The following is an 18582-nucleotide window of genomic DNA, read 5'->3' as shown; positions in this document are numbered from 1 at the left end:
AAATTATGGAAATCCCATTTTATTTTTGGTTTAAAACCCACATTTTTTAAAAAAACTAAGCATCTGAGGCAAATCCAAAACTAGAGCTAATTGAAAAAGCCAAATTTCAAAGGAATCTGCAGCATCATTCACCTCTTTTTTGACAGCCTCTGGAAGTTTCATGTGAAGAAGTCCCTGTTTCAGAGTTTCACAGTCTTTATTCGGTCCCTCTTTCCATTCTTTTTCATCGTCACTCACTTTATCTTCCTCTTCCTCCTCAGGGGTTTCAGCATCTATGGAAAAGACTCCCGGCTCTATCAGTTTCAGAACTTTCCGAAGGTCTTCATCCCCAAATACCCCCATAACCAGCAGGGTGTAGAACAGTCTAATTAGAGGGACCAGCAGTAGCTCAATGCTGCCTCCTACAGGATCCCTCACACCCTGACCCACAGCACACACTCCAGCAGTCAGCATCTCTACAGTCAGATTTTTCAGTATGTCCAGAGGGATCTCTGGGCTGTCTGAGCAGGATACTTCAACAGCACAATCTCCTTCCAAACCATCACTCCTGACAAAACAAGGAGATGAGAAGTGCTTCTGTGGTTTAAGGGATGGGCTAAAACAAGAGCTGGGAATGCCTTGCCTTGCATCTGGAGGTTGACCTTTACCTGCATTAGCAGGGCTTGGAAACAGTGTTATTTCTCTGGTCTGGTCAGTCATAGGCACAATATATTCCTGGTTCATCATAAGACATGCTGTAAAGTGGCTGCTGAGGTGAACCTAAAATGAAGAGAGCGAGAGAAAAAAAAAAGACTGTTAAATTATTTTGTCAAGTTTTCAAATCCTGTTGTACAGGATGCTGCATGAACTCAAAAAAGCAGTCACCTGAATCAGGAGCTGGTAAAATGCAGAGCGGAGTTTTCCAGGGAGGTGCGAATTCTGAATGGCATGAAGCATTTGGGACTGGTCCACGTGACTGCAGAGGGCATGACAAACCCTGGTGTTTCCAAGGGCGCATAAGCAGCAGTACAGGAGGACGGTGTGTTGGTGAAATGTGAAAAGGTCTTCATGTTCCGACAGCTCCAAAATGTCCACACACCTGGACGTATGACAACAAAAAAGTACAACATGAAGTCAGTGTTGTTGCATGCTCAAATCAAATTATAGCTTGTGTTGATCATTTGCACCAACACACAAATTATGATGCAGTTTAAGTCTGTTGCAATTTCCATGATTTTACACACTATACCAGGTGTCCTGTCTGGTGCTTGAAGATAACAGTGTAACAGGACACATAAGGAATAACAGCAACATTACAGAGAACACATGCTTCACTTAATGTGCTCCTAAACCAGCCGGTAATATTCCAAAAACACAAATAAGTCAATGCTCTTTAACCTGTTTTCATCAGGGATCTGAAGACACATGACTTGAAGGGGCTCAGAGCATTGGACTCTCCATCCTTGGCACTCATCTGGCCGGTCCACCATCACCCTAAGTGTGCAGTCTGGTATCTTGGTCCATAAAACCGGGCTGAGTTTCTGCACCTGAAACCTCGGAGGACATTGAGGAGTTGCATTCCTTCTTTGGCTGCGCAGTAAACCTGCAGACAGCGGCATGACATTCTGGGTAGGAGAGGAAAACAAACAGATAAACAGTGAAACAGACTACTGAACATTTACAGAGTTAAAAGTGACAGAAGATTGAAAAAGGAATTATATTTTAAGATGCTTTTCAAAAATTGCAGGCTGAAAACTATAAATTTTATGAATCAACTCTGTCAACACCATTTCATCCAATTTTTAGAAATTTGTTGCTTATGTTTTTATATTAATTTTAACAGTGACAAGCGCACAAGGAGAAAAAAACAATCAAACATACTTTTTGTTTCTTTGGGATATGATTAATAATTCTGGTTTCTTTACCTTAACGCCTCCAAATTCAAACTGAAACATGTTGCCGGTGGTGGGCTTCACAAAAACAGCAGGAAACAGCTTTGCACTGGCCTCGACCTGATTAGCAAAGATAATTCCAGACTCCACATGAAGCTTCATTCACAAAAATGACCTCACGAATGTGACCCCAAGTGTCACAAAATGTTTTAATGTATATATTGCATTAAGATAAGTGTATGTTTGTCATTTAAAAATGAATGAAGAATGAATGGATGAGCATGAACACATTTAGCTTGACCTACTTGGTAGAAGGTTGCCATCTCTACTCCACTGGAGGTAAACGTGAGCAGCCCAGTGGACGTGTCGATTAAACAGCCGATTTCCAGGCCTGCACTTCGACGACTCTGAGACAGACCTGTTGCCTCTCCAGCACAAACCATGTAACAGTTAGAACGCTTCACGCTGTGAACAAAGAACAGAGACGTGTTCCCGGTAATTTGTTATGAGAACAAAAAAGAGGCAGAAGTTAATCTAAAGGACAGCAGAAAAATACACACATATACATATACACACACACACACATAATAAACTGTCATAAACAGAATGTGTATTACAGTCTGTCAATACTGTGAGGTGTATGGGTATCTTTCATCAGTTATAAAAATGTATTAAGAGCTGAACAAACCACACCATTGATTAGTGTATACTAACCTTTCTTGGACTTTGCCACTGTCATCTCCCAGAGTGACGGTCACAGTTGGGACATTGTCAGCATCAAAAGTAACATCATGTTGATGATAGGTCGATGTTACCCAGCCAACCCACACATTAAACGGCTCCTGACCTGGAAGGACCCTCACTGAGTAATAATACTGAAAAAGAGAGGCCATCTTGGATCATTGTCAGCGTTTCCATTGTATATTTCATCTTTCTGTGGCTGATAATTACAAGCAAAGAGCACAGCTGGAAAAATGGTTTAATTTCACGCCACTCAGAGGAAGCAGAGTGGCCAAAAGCATTTTGTGTTTCCTGTTATTGATGGGCATTATGAGAGACAAAAAAGAATATTCTGATCTCTGAGTTTGCTGATTTTTTTGTTCATGTTTGGTGCGTATCTGCTTTTGGAAGTGAGACAACAAGAAAACAAAAAGCTTACTCTGGAGCTATGAATAAGGTGATCATGGTTCTCCTTGTCAACGACGACATCTTCCAGAAGCCTTGCAGAGGAGTTGCTGCTGACCAGGCCTGGTTTGGTCTTCTTAAGCATGAAGCTTATTGAAGAAAACACATGAATGAGGTCACAAACAGCCTCCTTAACATTACATACAACAACAATCTGTCATTTAATTTCGGAAAGACACCACCCTTAATAAGCATGCTTTAATCAATGTATTCATGTGGCAAAGGAATATGGAAATACATGCATCGCTTAGTTGCATAGTTGCCGATAGATTCATATCTAATAAGTGGCATGTTTTACCAAAATATATTTTTTGTTTATTTTCCATATTCAAAATCATATAATCGTCACTCCAGTTCATCCAAATTTGAATCTCTCGACAGCCTACCGTTGTTTCAGTCTTGAGGTTTTGTCGTGACTATGATCCTTGTGATTGAGCTCATCTCTTGAGCCCGAAAAAATGTGGGCTGACTTCATCAAAACTTCAAAGTCAGAGTCCACCTCCTCCTGATCTTTTCTTCCTAAAAGGACAAGCAGATTTAATTACAGCAGGGCCCTGGGGAGTTTAGGCTTCAACAACTCATCAAGGACATAAAGGTTGAATGTCAGTCATTCTGATAAAAAAAATTAGCTGAATAACTTCAATGAACTGCTTTCCACATCTGACTGCTAATACAGCATTAAATAAATATGGTGTAACTCTCATGTGTTATTTGAGCACATTGCCAACAAAATTAGCCATTCATGTGGTCATTTTTTTAAATCCTTCAGATAGCTGTGGCCAACATGAGAAAGCCTTAAGCTGGTTAAGGAATCGGATGTGATAATATTGGACCTGGAGAGAGAGAGTTGGAGGCCACTGGAAGCACGCCACCTGCAGGGCTCTTAAGGATAGCAGCACATTCAATGGACATGCTGAGCCGGTAAAAGCCTATCTCGCTGCCTCCACCGTGGTGTGCAAACAGCCGCTGAGAAACCCTCAGATTGGACAAGGAATCTGTCGAGCCACTGACTCTGGTGACCTTAAATGAGATTTGAACAAGATTTTCAGGATCAACGCTATCAATTAACCAGCAATCTGAGAAACCAAGAATTCCATGGAGGCCTGTGTTGAAATACAGAGCAAATGACTGCATCGCACTACATGGTTGATAAAAGATTAACCAAGCTGAGAGGGGGAAGACAGCCTACTAGTCCCGTTTACTCACCTGTAAATTATGATTATCAGGCAATATGGACGTAAATTGAGGCTGCTTCCAGCTCATCCACAGGGCTGGGTCTCTAGACATGTTAGCAGCAAAAGGATCATAACCTTCCTGCAGGCCGCACACTGTAAAGTACTGCAGAGAGTCCACTTGGCGGCCGAGGTTCAGCCTCCCCACCTGGTTCACCCCAACACTGACTACAGGCAACAGACCTAGGAAAAAAAGGAGACAAACATTCTGATAAAAACAATGTCAGGTTACACTAGGTTACGAGCCTCGTACAAAAAAAAAATTTGATTTGTTTCATTTCAAGTTTAATCCGCACACTGTACTGCATAAACTCAAAACTTTGCCAACCGTCTCTGACATCGAAGTCCTTCGCAGCCAGTTCTGACCCTCGGTCGTTAAACAGCATCTCTCCATTAAGCGTGACCATCATGGTGCATTCATTCATGTCCACCATGCAACCCACCACATCACCTCTCTGCCATGGACGTCCCAGGGGCTCAACACCCTGATGGTACCACTGAGCCTGAAAGCAAAACAAACAGTGGTTTGCTGTGGTTCATTTCCTCTTTGTCAGTTGTGTTACTGGGTGGAATGTACACCAAGCCTCCATTTTTGAGCCTTTTCTTATGTTGCCAAATGAGATCATGTTAGACACCAGCGCTGTTTAATATCCTCTATTTTCTTAATCAGGGCCGCAAGTCTTACGAGCAACTTTGCTGTGACCGATCAGCTGTGTCGCAGCTCAAACAACACAGATAGATGTGAATATAAATGAATAAAGGGCTTGTTTCTGCTCAATTCAAATACTGTAGAGAGCTAGATTTGCTTCTCATTCTGCTCTCCAAAGTATCCTCTTGCTTCACAATGATTAGAGTCAGAACAGCAGTTTGTAAACTCACTTCAGATCACGTCATATGCTAACTTCTAGACTGTAGGATAAAAAAAAAAGACTTACCAGTACTAAAATCACACAGATATGTCTGGCTCATTTAGAAAAAAAAAAACTTTTTTAATGGTACATTAAGAACAGAGTAATGTGGATATCGCACCTCAAATCCATCAAAGACAAATGCCTGGTCATCCGAGCCGAGCTCCTTATCTGGTGTACAGTCTGGTCGAGCCCAGCCCACTCTCATCTTCCCAGCTGTCACTATTTCAAATTCAAAGTACCACTTCCCCTGGGTTACAGCGTATGATTTGTCTGGTCTGAACAGTCTGCCTTTCTCCACGGAGAAATAATAAGGACTTGATAATGAGGCTGTACATCCAAGAGAGAGACAGAAAAATAGGGTAGGTTGCAGATTTGCATTCAAGTCTCACTGCACAGAGTGTATCCTGGCAATACAAAGTTAACACATTCTGCATTATAATACATATTCTGTAATATGTTGCAATTTATAATCTGCTTTTATATAGATAATGACAAAGAGAGCCTCGTCTGAAATAAACTCATTCATTATCTTTTTCTTGTAAAAATAAGTAAAAGTTCAATGAACAGAGCTATATCCTGTTAGATTAATGGCAGGGCTTTAAGACGTACTCTGCTTGTGGTTGAGGGTCTCCAGGCTGTAACCGTAAGCTAACAGGGTGCATACAGCCTCTCTAACACTCTCCATGCCCACTCTTCTTCTTCTTCCATCAAGAAGACTGTAAGGCACAAGGTACGGACTTCGCTTGGCTTTCACATCCTGAAAAAGCAGATTCAAAGAGCAATGACGTGCAACTGTTTCTGTTGATGAGCAAAATCACTGTTGTGATTTTGTCTATTTTCTCTTACTGAGACGAAATACAAAAGAAAATTCCCTTAGATTCTATTGGTAACTAGTTAAACAATAATTTGACTGAAAAGAAGTGGTTTAAATGCATTTTCTCTCCATTGTAGTGCAAGAAAGGGCACCGAACATCCACCTGTTGGGCTCCGTAGGTCCATCCTTGCTTGATACGCACTCTGGCCCACACATTGTGTTCATTCTCTGCCAGCAAGTTAACCAATTCCTGGTGGGCTGGGCTGAGAAAAACATGCGTCAGGTCGAGTGGGGCTGGCTTATAGCCACTGGGCTGCTCATACCTAAGAAGCAGAATGAAAACAATGTGTGTCGAGATTGCATATTACAGTCAAGGATTAACCTCACATGTGGCAACAACAACATGACCAAAGCAGACACTTTACTGTAAATCCAGCCCATGCTTTCTGCAAGGGCTTGAAAGAACAAGCATTTAGTCGTAAAATTAACCATGTACATACATGGCAGCCACTCTTATGTATTTGACTCTTTCTTCAGCGCTGGAATCAGTCAGGCTCATGTGGAAACCAAAGGCAAGCAGAGTCCTCCAGCACAAACAAACAATCAGAAAACATGAAAACAAACACAAAGCTCAGTTGTAGGAGAACAATTTTAATGGTAGAATGTGTGTTAATGTACATCTATGAAGTGTTCGATAACGGATATACTGTAAATACTGAAGTAGAATAAGAAGCTATTATTGCACAATGCAGATCATCACCTTAGAGTGTCTTGAGCCATCTGAAGGTTTTGGTTCCTTCCCTGCTCTGGGAGTTTGGAAAACTCCACCAGAAAGGGATCATGTCTCTTTGTTTCATCCCTTACCTAATGAACAAAAGCTTACATTTTAAAATAATACTAAAAAAAAAAAAAAGTACAACGAGAGGAAAGTTAGTCTATTCAGATTCAAGTACAAACTGTGAATTGTACTATTCTCTTACACAGAACGTGACAAGGTGATGTCTCTATGATGAACAGTATTTGCTATTTATTTTTTGCAATATCATTTTCTTACAGGTCCATATGTCCATCCAAGATCAATCCGGTCCATTGCCCAAAGTTCATGGATGTTTTCTGCCAATTTATCTCGGATACTCTCAAGTTGGTCCGGCAGTACCACCTATGAGAAAATAATATTAATGAAAAAGCCAATAAACTGCATCAAAATGGTACATTTCAGGACTGACAATCTAATTAGGTGGTTAGAGTGTTAATGAGAGATGCATGTTAAATATTTAACTCAACAGGACATTGGGGATTATGATAGATCTGTGCTTCTTCTTACCTTGCTGATATCCATTGGCATGGGAGTAAAGGTTGCTGGAGTTGAAGGTACAAAGGAGCCAATGAGCTCTTTTTTCCCATCGTCATGATCAGAGATATATGTGTGACAGGGCTCTACCTTTAGCTCAACTCTTGGAAGCAAACTCTCAGAGCATGGAGCAAAACCTGGTGGGGGCAGGAAACGAAACTCTCCGTGCCTTCCCCCAAACAGAAAACGAACCCTGGTCACCAGAAACAGGAAACAGTTCGGCATTTACCGGGTGTATTGAGGGCACATTAATGATGATCTTGTAGACAAGTTAAACAAAAACAACATCTTTCCACTACTGACGTGACTCCGGCAGAGAAGCTGACGACAGGATAAAGCAGTCCGTCTCCGCTTAAATTCTCAAACATGCCCTGAACAGGTAGACCGTTGACCCGGAAAGAGACGCAGGGAGCGCTGAGGTCGAGGCAGCAGCTGACCACATCACCATCTTTCAGCAGGTGAGGGAATGGAGAGCTCACTCTGCGGCCCATGCAGCCTAATAGACAGGAGTCAGAGCCTTCAAAGCTATCCGGGTCCAGATTGATTTCTGTTTTGTAAATTGTTAGTGTCACCCTAGCTTTCAAACTGCATTTAAATTAAACGAGCATGACTAAACACCTGGTGCCTGTCAGTGCGGTGGCTTAGAAACGGTGTGCCTAAAGGGAGAAAGTACTGACAGCCCAAACTGGAATACATGCAAATTAATTGAGCTCTCTCATTTGAAGTTGTCCTCACCTGACCAGAGGTGAAGTCCGTCAAAGCCATAGGAGTAGAGGTCATCTCCCACCCCATTACCTCCCCAGGCTTCACCCCCTGTGGGCCTGGGCTGGTAACCCTCTGTGCACGCCCAGCCAACACGCAGGTGTGTGGGCTCAGGTGTGAGGAAGGACTCAACATGATCCACAACTAGCTCAAAGTACCACCTCCGGTATTGGGCTGAATCTTCCCCCATAGCCAAGAAGATGTTTGGTCTCATGCTGTGGCAGAATAATGCACAGTGAAAAATAAAGAGTATCAATACTCAAGTTCATGGTGTGACAATACAGGAGAAATACATGAATAACTTTGATAACATAGATGCTTTACAAAAATACTTTATATGATAGGAACATGAATTTCATTATTTCTTAATATCATTAATGAACAAATATAGAACCAGTTTCATGCACCTACATTTGATCTGTGAATACCAAAAGTGAAATCAATTGACCAGAAAGAAACTGGAAGCCAAGTTTAAGACAAAAAAAGAGAAAGGCTGGTGAAAAAGAAAGTCAACAACAAGTTACTGACATTGAGTCACCTACACAGTGTCTAGGGAATAAATGCCAGCTCTTAATGAGGCACAACACTCGCCCTTAACAAAGCTGTCCTTTCAATGAAGAGATAAGAAGGGGAAAAACTTGAGAAACTTAGTTAAGATGGAATATGAGATGTGATTTTAAAAAAAAACAGGACCCAAAAAGGATCTGTAAGAACTGATTAAATGGTGTGCAAAGAAGAAAATATTTAAAAGAGAAAGACATTTGAGAAGTATGAAAAGAGAATGAAAGAAATCATCAAACAAGTAAAAGTGATAGAATGAGAAATGTTTTCAGAATAAAAGGGAGAGCTGGGAAATGAACCAGGCAGGTGTGAAGAATATGAAACAAAATGAGCCATCAGACCTGAGGAACAATAAGCTGCTTGAAAAGCAAAACATGACAAAAAAAAGGCAGCTGCTGTGGGAGAAAAGAAAGTAACATGACCCAAAGGATGAGCGAAACGGAAAACGAGGTTATCATCGTTAAGGAAAAATAAAATGTAACAATCCTTTTCGTTAACAAAAAAACGAGGCTTGATAAAAAAAAAGATAACTCACTGAGACTGTGTGTAGAGATGGGCAGAAAAAATTAGCAAGCGAAGAGGACACACAGGGAGACAGTGTTTTTGTTAAGTTTCATCCGTCCTCTAAATCAATTAAAGAATAGTCTGAATTTCCTCTCCTATTAAGGTTGTGCAAGTCACGCAAGTGATAGACCAAGCCCTTAAGAGGAGTGACTGTAAAAGTAATTACAAGCCAAGAAAAAGCACTTTATGATCTATAGACTGTTTACATGTGCTCTGTTATATCAAATACTTCCATTTTTGTGTGTGTATTGTGTATATTGATGATACAGGACTTTAAAATAAGTTTAGGTAAGAATGGAAGACAAAAGAATTACTAAGAAACACAAGGAAGAAGTCATCCATCGATTATTTATACCACTCATCCTGTTCAGCATCACAGAGGAGCTGGAGCCAACCCGCTTCTCACTCGATGACAAAGAAGTCACATTGAGAGAAAACATTTGACTCTGTACCTGGTGACCTGATTAGTCAGACGTGTTTGGAGCAGCAGGTCTCGGTCTGGCAGCAGGTTGTCACAGATGAGGTTTTGATTGGCTCGCACTGCCACACCATGGCACACACACAGAGAGCACAGCACCTCCAGCACCTGAAACACAACCTGTCAGCACTTCAACCAGCAAAAGCTCCATAAACACACCAACTGATCTCACATAAGTGAGCGCAAATACGTAATAGGGACAACACACTTGTGCATTAGTGAAGCACTGATATCAGTTGTACAACAAGAACATTTCATAGATGATATTGACAGGCACATCCGGCTTCCCAGACTTATCAAGACAACATTTTTCCAGGATGTTTTCAGTGACAATGAACTGGTATGACAGGAAAGCAGAGGTCATTGTAGAATCTATGGAAGTCTGTTCAAAAGATGAGCAGTCTATGGCTATACCCATGAATACTTCTATCATTTTTAAATGCTGAAGAATCGATCTAGAATAACACATACGCCTCCAAATGTACAGCACTTCATTTAATTCAGTATGTTTCTATTGTTGTTTGGACAATCATCACTTTAAAATGTTTCCTCTGATTTTCTCTAAAAATAAAAACTAGAGGAAAAAAAAGAGCTAACTCAAGTATCCTGCTCCAGCCTTGCTCGAAACATTCATAGTAACAACAAATACAAACCATCCAGCATAGAGGTCACGATGAAGAAAACAAATGTAACACTGAGTTCAGTTTACTTTTTTGATACTTTGGTGCAGGTTTTCAAGGGTTTTGCAGGAGCAGCCAGCTCATGTCTTTCTCTCTGTGACATCTTCATTCACAGAAATAAAGCACACATCTTTCTCGCCCTGTCGTTGCAACTCGGCGTCAACAATTAGCTGTAACGTTTTTTACTTTGTGTCATGCAGCCTGCAGGTGCTGCTGTGGGATGTGACTTGGTGTTTACAGCGTGTGGCCTACTCTCAGTACTCCTGTCAATAAACTAGCACATAACTATTTCAGTCAATGACATCATTGAGCCCTTTTCAGGTGACGGTGCCATTTGTTTCATGTACGATAAGGCTAATATGAAACGAGGAGACTTCATCATTCTCGAGGAGAGTACAAGAACTTCAAGGACATTTTTCACATTTTCGATGATGTGCTTTCCATGACTGACACATTTTGTTTTGTCAATTGTTTTCAAGGTTTCCCAGGACGTGTGACAATAAAGTTATGAAGTAACTGCTGAAGCATTTTAGTCAATAAATACAGAGTAAACATAGCAGTCGCGCACATCCAGTAAGGTGTCTGTCTCAAAAGTCAGCATTCAATGAATAAAAGAAGGAGACTGCACACTTGCTCCCTTTTTTTTTTCTCAATCAATAAATACAGGAAATGTGAGGTTTTCCTTCAGCTTCCACTGTGCTCTATTATGCACATTATCATTTTTATTTCACACAAACACACACAGCCTGTAAACACTACCTTGTGGTTGAATCCATGCTTGTCCAGGAAGGAGAGGATCGAATGAATGTGTCCCTCTTTAATGACATTGAGTGCTTCAGGGCTTTCCACCAGGACACACTGCAGAACTTCCAGGACTCCTGGGTGTGAAAGAATACAAATCATTACACAACTAACGTGAAATAAAACATCTCAAAAATAATGTAATAAAGACGTCAGTGTGTAACTCGCATATTTTCCAATTTCATCCCTTTTCGTAAAACAACTCAAATAAGTGTATCAGATGATCATAATGAAAATGACTCATTCATGACGGAATGCCACAAATAAAAACCAACCAGAAGACGCCTCCAGTCGTTCCAGTTTGCTTATAAGCCAGTCTAGAGAAGCTGAAAAATGTGCACAGTTGACAGGGTTTCCTCTGATCAGAGCAGCTGAGGGTCGAGAGACAAAGAAAAAAGAAAAGGAGGATGTTCACTGACGCAAAAAGAAACAATTCATTTGATGCAAAATAGCAAAAATTCGTACCGTGATTAGATAAAATACATCACAATAAAAGCTCAGGAGATAAGACAACTGTACATGTGATATCTGTGTCAGTAGATATTTAAAGTAGTTGCGTAATTATTAAAAATGTAAAAGTGGCACTGAACCATAGACACTCAGTTCTCACCCAATAGCTCATAGAAACGCTTGAGAATCGTCTCCCACTCTCCGCCTCTGTCAATCTGTGCCGCCTCAGTAAAATGAGCAGCAGTGCTATATTGGTGCAGACGGTCAATGCAATCCTGGACCAAGTCTAACACTCCCTAACGAGTGAAGAGAATATACAGTTATGTCAAAGTAACTAACATATCACAAGTAGGATCCATAGATGTATTCACGTGTATTCACCTCTTCTTGAAACATGTTCTGCCGATTCGTTAGTGCCGTCAAGTTCTTCTGTTTCACTTCATGCTCAAGTCCCTCAGCTGGAGGCTGGAAATAGTTGATCAGATCCTGCAGACTATGTGTGACTTTCTCCATTGGCAGACGGGCAGACATGGCGTTTTCTTTTTGACTGGACTCATCCAATTTCCTGACACAAAGGTGGGATGGGAATGATAATACACAAAGTTCATTGGAATTTATAGAAGAGGAAAACTCAAAGTTCCAGACTTCTGAATGTTTTGTTGGTTTTTTTGTCCATCAAATTGGATATGACCTGACCTAAAAACACCTCTAGGGTGTTTACACTAGGCTTTACAATTGGAACACGAATCCAACAACAACCATACATTAAATAATTAACTGTTTTTTTTTTTTTTGAGAGAGAGAGAGAGAGCAAAACTACAACATGGTATCTGAGCTTGAGGTTATTTCAGTTTTCTCCTGGTGTCGTTATGCAACTGAAACTTTTCAAAGCATTGTTGCATTCCCTTGGTGTTCAGAAACGTTTTGGCATTTTGAATAAGTCAAGTTCTGGTATGCAGTACCTAATAAAGCGATTGAAGAGGAGAGTAGCACTGCGGATGAGTCTGGCAGTGTGGGACTCCTCCTTCTGACAACGGGACAGCGTCAGTCCATCGTCCATGTGACCCTCGCTGTGCAGAATGGCCTGGAAACACATCAGTTCCCATCGACTCTATTTTAATGTTTAACTTGATTTCATGCACGTTCACGTTGAAATTCTTACATGAGTAAATAAAGAAAAATGAGCCCATAGCTTTTAGTTCAAAACAGTGATCCAGTTTAAAAGGCTTACCTTTCTCTGAGCCACACCCATGCGTGTAGACTTGACATCAATAGCTTGGTACGTGAGCCAGAGTCCAGAGTTTACATGCTGAACAAAACAAATGGAGTCTCCATACTTGATCTCTGGAGTTCCCATGCCTTCCATGTTTGTCTTTTTGCCCGTGTCCAGCTTCTCCTTAATAGCAAAATCTATTGTTACACATACAGATTTATTCGACAATAAACTGATTTTTATTTGGACTACACTTTAGGACCTTTAGGACTTCACTCAGCTGAAAATGTCAGGTTGTGAGTTCATGACAGAAGCCTTGAAAAAGGTTTAAGTTATATCTCACGTGACCCCTGACCTTTGAAGAGCGGAAGCAGAAGGAGGTTGTGTTGACATCAGCCTTGTCCCGATCAACCAGATGCAGGCCTCTCTCCTCTGTCAAACCCAGGTACCTCCCAGTGGTCATATGGCAGAGTCGGAAAGGCTGCCCCCAGCAAGTATGCCTTCCACACCAGCTGAGTAAAAATCAAAACACTGCTTTTGTTTTTCCTTTGAAGGAAACTTAATAGTTGGCAACAAGTATTGTTTTCAAGCGGGCAGTGGACACACAAGTCTAAATCCATTTTGGGCCGGTGATATTGAATTTGTTTCAAGGCACTCTGTGGAGTCTTTGTGAGGAAAACAGCAGCAACCAAATGTCTGGTCTCTCTGCTGGCAGTGAACAGCAGGCAGCAGCTTGTGCAACATGATCCCACTCCTGTCTTAACAATCAGTGACTGTTAGCATGTGTGCATCATTTTCTTTTTCTCTGTAAATGTTGGAAATGACCCACTGAAGCTATTTCCAATCATGATAAACTGTAGAGGTATAATATAACAGCAGGATGAGACTAAACATGAAGTGAACAAAGATGCATCTTCCTCAGAGGATTATAGTTCTTAAATAAGTCTTGTGAAATTCTTTTGAGGCATAATATAACAAATCTACCATTTATTAAATTGTTTATTTCAGTCTCTCATTTTCATATTCAAAGAATGAGCCATGGATTCAATCTTTTGTATGCACAATAAATAAAACATTCAATCTAAAAGCATTATTGATCCATTTTTGTTATATTTCATTATTCACTCATTTGGGTGATGTGATAATCCCACACACAGAGACTGATTATATACAAAGCGGTTCAAACAAAGGGCTTCGTTAAGCGGGCTAAAAAAAAACAAAAAAAAAAACTACACAGGCCCGATTATCTGATGGTTCAAAAGAAGATCTTGCCAGGTTTGCTGGAAACTCATTTTCATTTATTTAAATTAATGTTTGAGCCCAAACAGGCTCTTTATCAGGTGCTGTATGGTGAACAGGCTCAGGGGTTAATTATCAACAGGATCACTCAGAGTCCCACCTGTGAGTGTGGTTAAACAAATTTGACTTTGTTCATAGAAAACACTCTGTTCTGCTTCTGGAACCTAAACATTTGCAGGCAGGATTTATACACGTGTACATATGATAAAGAGACACCTCACCTTTGTATTTCTTGAAAAGCAATAGTGTTATTGCATGGACACAAGCAAAAACAAAAGAAAACGATATAAAGTTGAATTTGTAGTATTTTTAGGAGCTACATTGTTGTGAGTGTTTTACATGTCATCTCCTGTTTGTTACCAGTTTTTTGATAGGCCTATCAGTGTGTGGTCGGGCTGCAGAGACAGAGGATCTTGAACTTGTTTCCTCACATGCTTGTCAGATACACATACATGCAAACAAAAAGAGTCATCCACTGCCACTTCCCTCCTGTAACTTCAATGATTTGAATAAAACTAAAACTAAACTATGTTGCATTTGGACCTTCTTAAATAACTCTCATAAAGCTTTAAAATGCACATGTTGCTCAATGTCATTTAGTCCCACTTTCACCATTCCTTTAACTTACACAACACGAAGAATCTCCAGCCTCCAGAGTGAGCGGGCAAGGCTGCAGACGGATCCACCCTCATAATGCATGATCCTAGTTTTAGAAAACAGACATGTTCGCTGAGGTAAAGGACAATTTGTTGAGCAGAGATGTGAGGAGACTGATGTTTCCGTCTGACCTTTGCAGCTCCTCTCCCTTCTCTATGGATGGAACAGTCAGATATGCGTCACTATGGCTGTGGAGTAGCCGCAATGTGTCACCACCCTTCACATATCCTAGAATCAAAACAGAACCCTGATTTCAGATACACAATTTTTCAGTACATTTCAAATCAGTTATCCCATTTCTTTATAAAAAAAAACAATTTCTTCAATGCAACAGTCAGTTGGGCAGCAAAGTTGTTGGGATTGATTGTTTGTTTTTCATTATGCTAACAGACCAAAAAGGAAACCACACTTGCCTTGAGCAACTCCACCTCCAGAGCAGATGGGAGCAACACTCCAGAGAGTCTGCTGAAAGGCTGCATTAACAAGCAGGCTGTCACTCAAGCTTTTGTTGTCAAAAACAGTGCCAAGGGACAGGTGCTAGGAGGATATCAAATGAAAATCATCAAAACAGGCATATATGACCAAACAGCTACATTTAAAAGGGAATGTGATTGGAAGATGAAATGAAGCATTTTCAAATCGAACATCTCAAATGACACCTGTACTGAGTTGGAGGACTCTCAGTTTGCACGTATACCTTATAAGAAAGCTCGGATTTCCCTGGAACTGTTTGAAAGAGGAAGACACAGACTTTCGGTCTTACCTTTCAGTTAGATCTATTTTTCACACTGGGTATTTCCACCTGATATTTTGACGATCAGCTATTTGATTTCTTTATTAACATTTCTGCTTAAAAAGGATATTTGCTGATGCCAGAATCTCTTGGGCATTATTTGAGAGGGGCTAAACCAAGAAGTGCAAACAGAAGTTGGCAGATCAGTGGCCAAGCTATCCCTGAATGCAAAAGTCAGCTGCTTTCCTATTCTTTGGATTTATTTCATTGTTTTTATTTGTAAAAAATGAAACTGAGACTGGTGGGGTATTAGTCGATGCTTTTTATAGGTGGGAAATATGGAAATAGTTTCCCCACAAAATGTTTCAAACAGACTTGTACATATGCAGTTATTGTGGGGTATTTGAATATGCATCTCTAAGTTGTATGTTCTGTGGATTTTGTGTGTGGAATAATAATCAGCTTAATCAAACAAAAATGTGCAAATCAACGATGAATAGAGCTTGTGATTTTCTGCTGATTTACGACAATAGCTATTATCATAAACAATTATGCTAAACAACTCATCCAAGGCAGGCAGAACCAAGATTGCCCACCACAAATAGAAATAAAAAGAGAATGAAACCAAGGGAATACAAACATTGTGTTTTGAATAGGCAATGCTCGGGGGGAAACATGGAGAAGGAATACAGAAATGAGAAATAGGTTTTATAAATAAGCAGGATTTTCACAACTCGAGCTACTAACAAGGTGCATGAAGTGGTCAAAAAGTATGAGTATCATAGTATGAAGATCAACTTTATTCACAAATTAGGCCGACACATTTCGGCTTGTGGCCTGCATCGGGGTCAAAATGGCCTTTAAAAACAACATCTTCAATCATGTAGAAACAGATAATAGTGTTTGATTCATGTTTTAGACTGTGTTTTATTATCTACCCTTTAACAACTCACCAGATACCTCTCAGAAGACACGTTGACCAGTATGAGGTCATCTCCAACGCGCACTTTCTCACCTTCTGATCGCTGTCTGGAGGCTGGATGGACGGTCCACCAACAAGTCTCACCTGACAGTCAAACACACACACTTCAGGTTCTATGATACCACATGCTGTAAACTTACACTAAAATACATAAATGAAGGCATTAAAGAGAATGTGGTTGAAGTGCATGCAGCTTTGATGATGTTGCTGAGATTACGAAATGCAAAGCAATGCCAGCTGTTACGAAATATCAAGTAATTATTACCTGCTTTATCCTCCTGTAGACCGACGTCAAAGGCCAACTTGTCAGCTGAAGACTGAGATGAAGACAAGCAGCTGAGGTACTAAAAAGACATCATTTCAGTTACTTATATTTTGTTCACACATGGAAACAAGACTGACAGCTTCTGCATTTTCTTTTTTCTTTGGCTGAAGATGACTCACCATGCCGCTGTAAGAGTGAAGGAACAACACTGCCTGGCCATACAGAAGGGTGCGTTGGCTTCCTCCTGCTCCCACCTGTAAGTCACCATCACATTAACCAGAGAAAACTTGTAGAACAAGAAAACAAATAAAACAGCCAGCGGAAAAAGAAAAACACAATCCTGAGTACAGTAAAGGCAAACAATATTTAATATATAAGAGTCAAATGCAAAACAAGGACAAACAATCATCAGAAAATGATCAATACTTCACTGTTCACTTTTTGTTATCTTATGGAAAGATTAGCTGATTTGAATGTAATAAAAATGTATATATCTGTGTTGTAAACACTGTCCTCTGATATAATTTATTAGATAACATCTTGGTCTATGAACCAACAGTAACCAGAATACTTCACTAACCAAAACTAAACACATTTATTTAGATATTCCTTGCACAGCTTTTACAGTATACGTTTCACCTGGTAGCTTTGTTTTGTTATGGAAGTTGAAGTTTGAGAAGGAGAAGTAAAGGGGAAAAGAAAACAAAAGAAGAGAAGAAAAAGAATAGAAGAGAAGACGAGAGGACAAGAGCAGGATAAAGAAGAGCGAGAGAAAAAGAATAAAAGAGAAGAGCGTCATCAAACACAGGTGAGACTGGTTACACAGGTGAGGGCAATCAAGGCAATTAGCAGGTGAAAACACACAAGGAGCAAAGAACACAAGACCAGAACCACTGAGGACAACTACAAAGTAAAAACAGACACCAAAAGCACAACCTGAACAAGATATTCCAAAACAAAGCATTAAACACTTAAGACTAGACTAAAAAACAGTAAACACCAAACTAGGAACCTTAAAACACAAGTAACACAAACAACATAGAAGGACACACACACACAAAGTAAACGCTAGACCAGGAAACATTAAAAGACCTAAGGGAAACAATCAACACGAGGAAACACAGAAACACGAGGGAAAAATGAAAACTAAAACGAGATGAAATACAGGACTAAACCATGACAAAGAGAAGAGAAGAGAAGACACTCTTACTTCTGCTGACAGGTGTTGACTGTGGGCCAGCATCTCCTGAAGGGCTCTAACAGAGAGACACTGTGCCAGGACAAAGCCACACACAGACAACTCTGGTGGAACATTCTGAAAGAAAACAGAAAGACTCCCTTTACAGGCCATCAGTACTATTTGCAGTCGCAAGGATGAGAAGAGTAGGGATAAAACATAACACATTCATCACAAAAAAAAGAGGGGAACTGATACTGATGAAAGACAATGCAATGATGCACTAATCAAAAGATTCATTAGCAGAAGAAGAAAGGGATATGAGCATTATCTCTGCGATCACTTAAAATCACATTTCTGTTCAGAAAATAATAGTCACTGATTACAAGTTTGAAAGAAAGGAAAAACAAGCAGGGGTCAGATGGTGCAAATGCTTTTGTCTAATTTTTCCGATATTATAGTTTGTATAGGGAAAGCTAAATTTGATACCTAACAGTGATATTATATATATCAAAATAAAATAAAATACAGTATAATATTGCATGCTACTCCTAATGCTAATGTCAGTAACGCCAGTCATATCAATCAGACATTAG

General features: G+C 40.2%; 1 protein-coding gene across 4 annotated transcripts in view; it reads right to left on the bottom strand.

Moving 5' to 3' along the window:
* ryr2b (ryanodine receptor 2b (cardiac)) overlaps positions 1-17458 on the bottom strand; it is a 56765-nt gene extending 39307 nt beyond the window's left edge. For 3 of the 4 annotated variants that reach the window (XM_079363408.1, XM_079363410.1, XM_079363409.1), the window contains exons 1-35: positions 17449-17458; positions 16989-17063; positions 16810-16888; positions 16516-16628; positions 15243-15366; positions 14961-15057; positions 14801-14875; positions 13229-13385; positions 12892-13056; positions 12623-12744; positions 12042-12225; positions 11821-11956; positions 11486-11581; positions 11169-11287; positions 9704-9837; positions 8100-8341; positions 7668-7860; positions 7338-7557; positions 7068-7172; positions 6774-6877; positions 6514-6597; positions 6177-6336; positions 5809-5956; positions 5318-5526; positions 4617-4791; positions 4263-4471; positions 3890-4076; positions 3443-3575; positions 3031-3145; positions 2586-2746; positions 2177-2336; positions 1905-1991; positions 1378-1604; positions 865-1078; positions 133-759 (exon numbers count right to left, since the gene is read on the bottom strand). In XM_079363408.1, coding sequence (XP_079219534.1) covers positions 133-759; positions 865-1078; positions 1378-1604; positions 1905-1991; positions 2177-2336; positions 2586-2746; positions 3031-3145; positions 3443-3575; positions 3890-4076; positions 4263-4471; positions 4617-4791; positions 5318-5526; positions 5809-5956; positions 6177-6336; positions 6514-6597; positions 6774-6877; positions 7068-7172; positions 7338-7557; positions 7668-7860; positions 8100-8341; positions 9704-9837; positions 11169-11287; positions 11486-11581; positions 11821-11956; positions 12042-12225; positions 12623-12744; positions 12892-13056; positions 13229-13385; positions 14801-14875; positions 14961-15057; positions 15243-15366; positions 16516-16628; positions 16810-16888; positions 16989-16991 — 5364 coding nt within the window. In that variant the 5' untranslated portion in view covers positions 16992-17063; positions 17449-17458. Of the gene's footprint in view, positions 1-132; positions 760-864; positions 1079-1377; positions 1605-1904; positions 1992-2176; positions 2337-2585; positions 2747-3030; positions 3146-3442; positions 3576-3889; positions 4077-4262; positions 4472-4616; positions 4792-5317; positions 5527-5808; positions 5957-6176; positions 6337-6513; positions 6598-6773; positions 6878-7067; positions 7173-7337; positions 7558-7667; positions 7861-8099; positions 8342-9703; positions 9838-11168; positions 11288-11485; positions 11582-11820; positions 11957-12041; positions 12226-12622; positions 12745-12891; positions 13057-13228; positions 13386-14800; positions 14876-14960; positions 15058-15242; positions 15367-16515; positions 16629-16809; positions 16889-16988; positions 17064-17448 lie in introns of those variants that run through there. The other variant, XM_079363411.1, reaches the window with a different exon arrangement.
* Positions 17459-18582: the final 1124 nt, after the last annotated feature.

Source organism: Symphodus melops (genome assembly GCF_947650265.1).
Source record: "Symphodus melops genome assembly, chromosome: 15".
In the NCBI taxonomy this organism is placed as follows: domain Eukaryota; kingdom Metazoa; phylum Chordata; class Actinopteri; order Labriformes; family Labridae; genus Symphodus; species Symphodus melops.
This window is presented reverse-complemented; position numbering and strand designations above follow the sequence as displayed.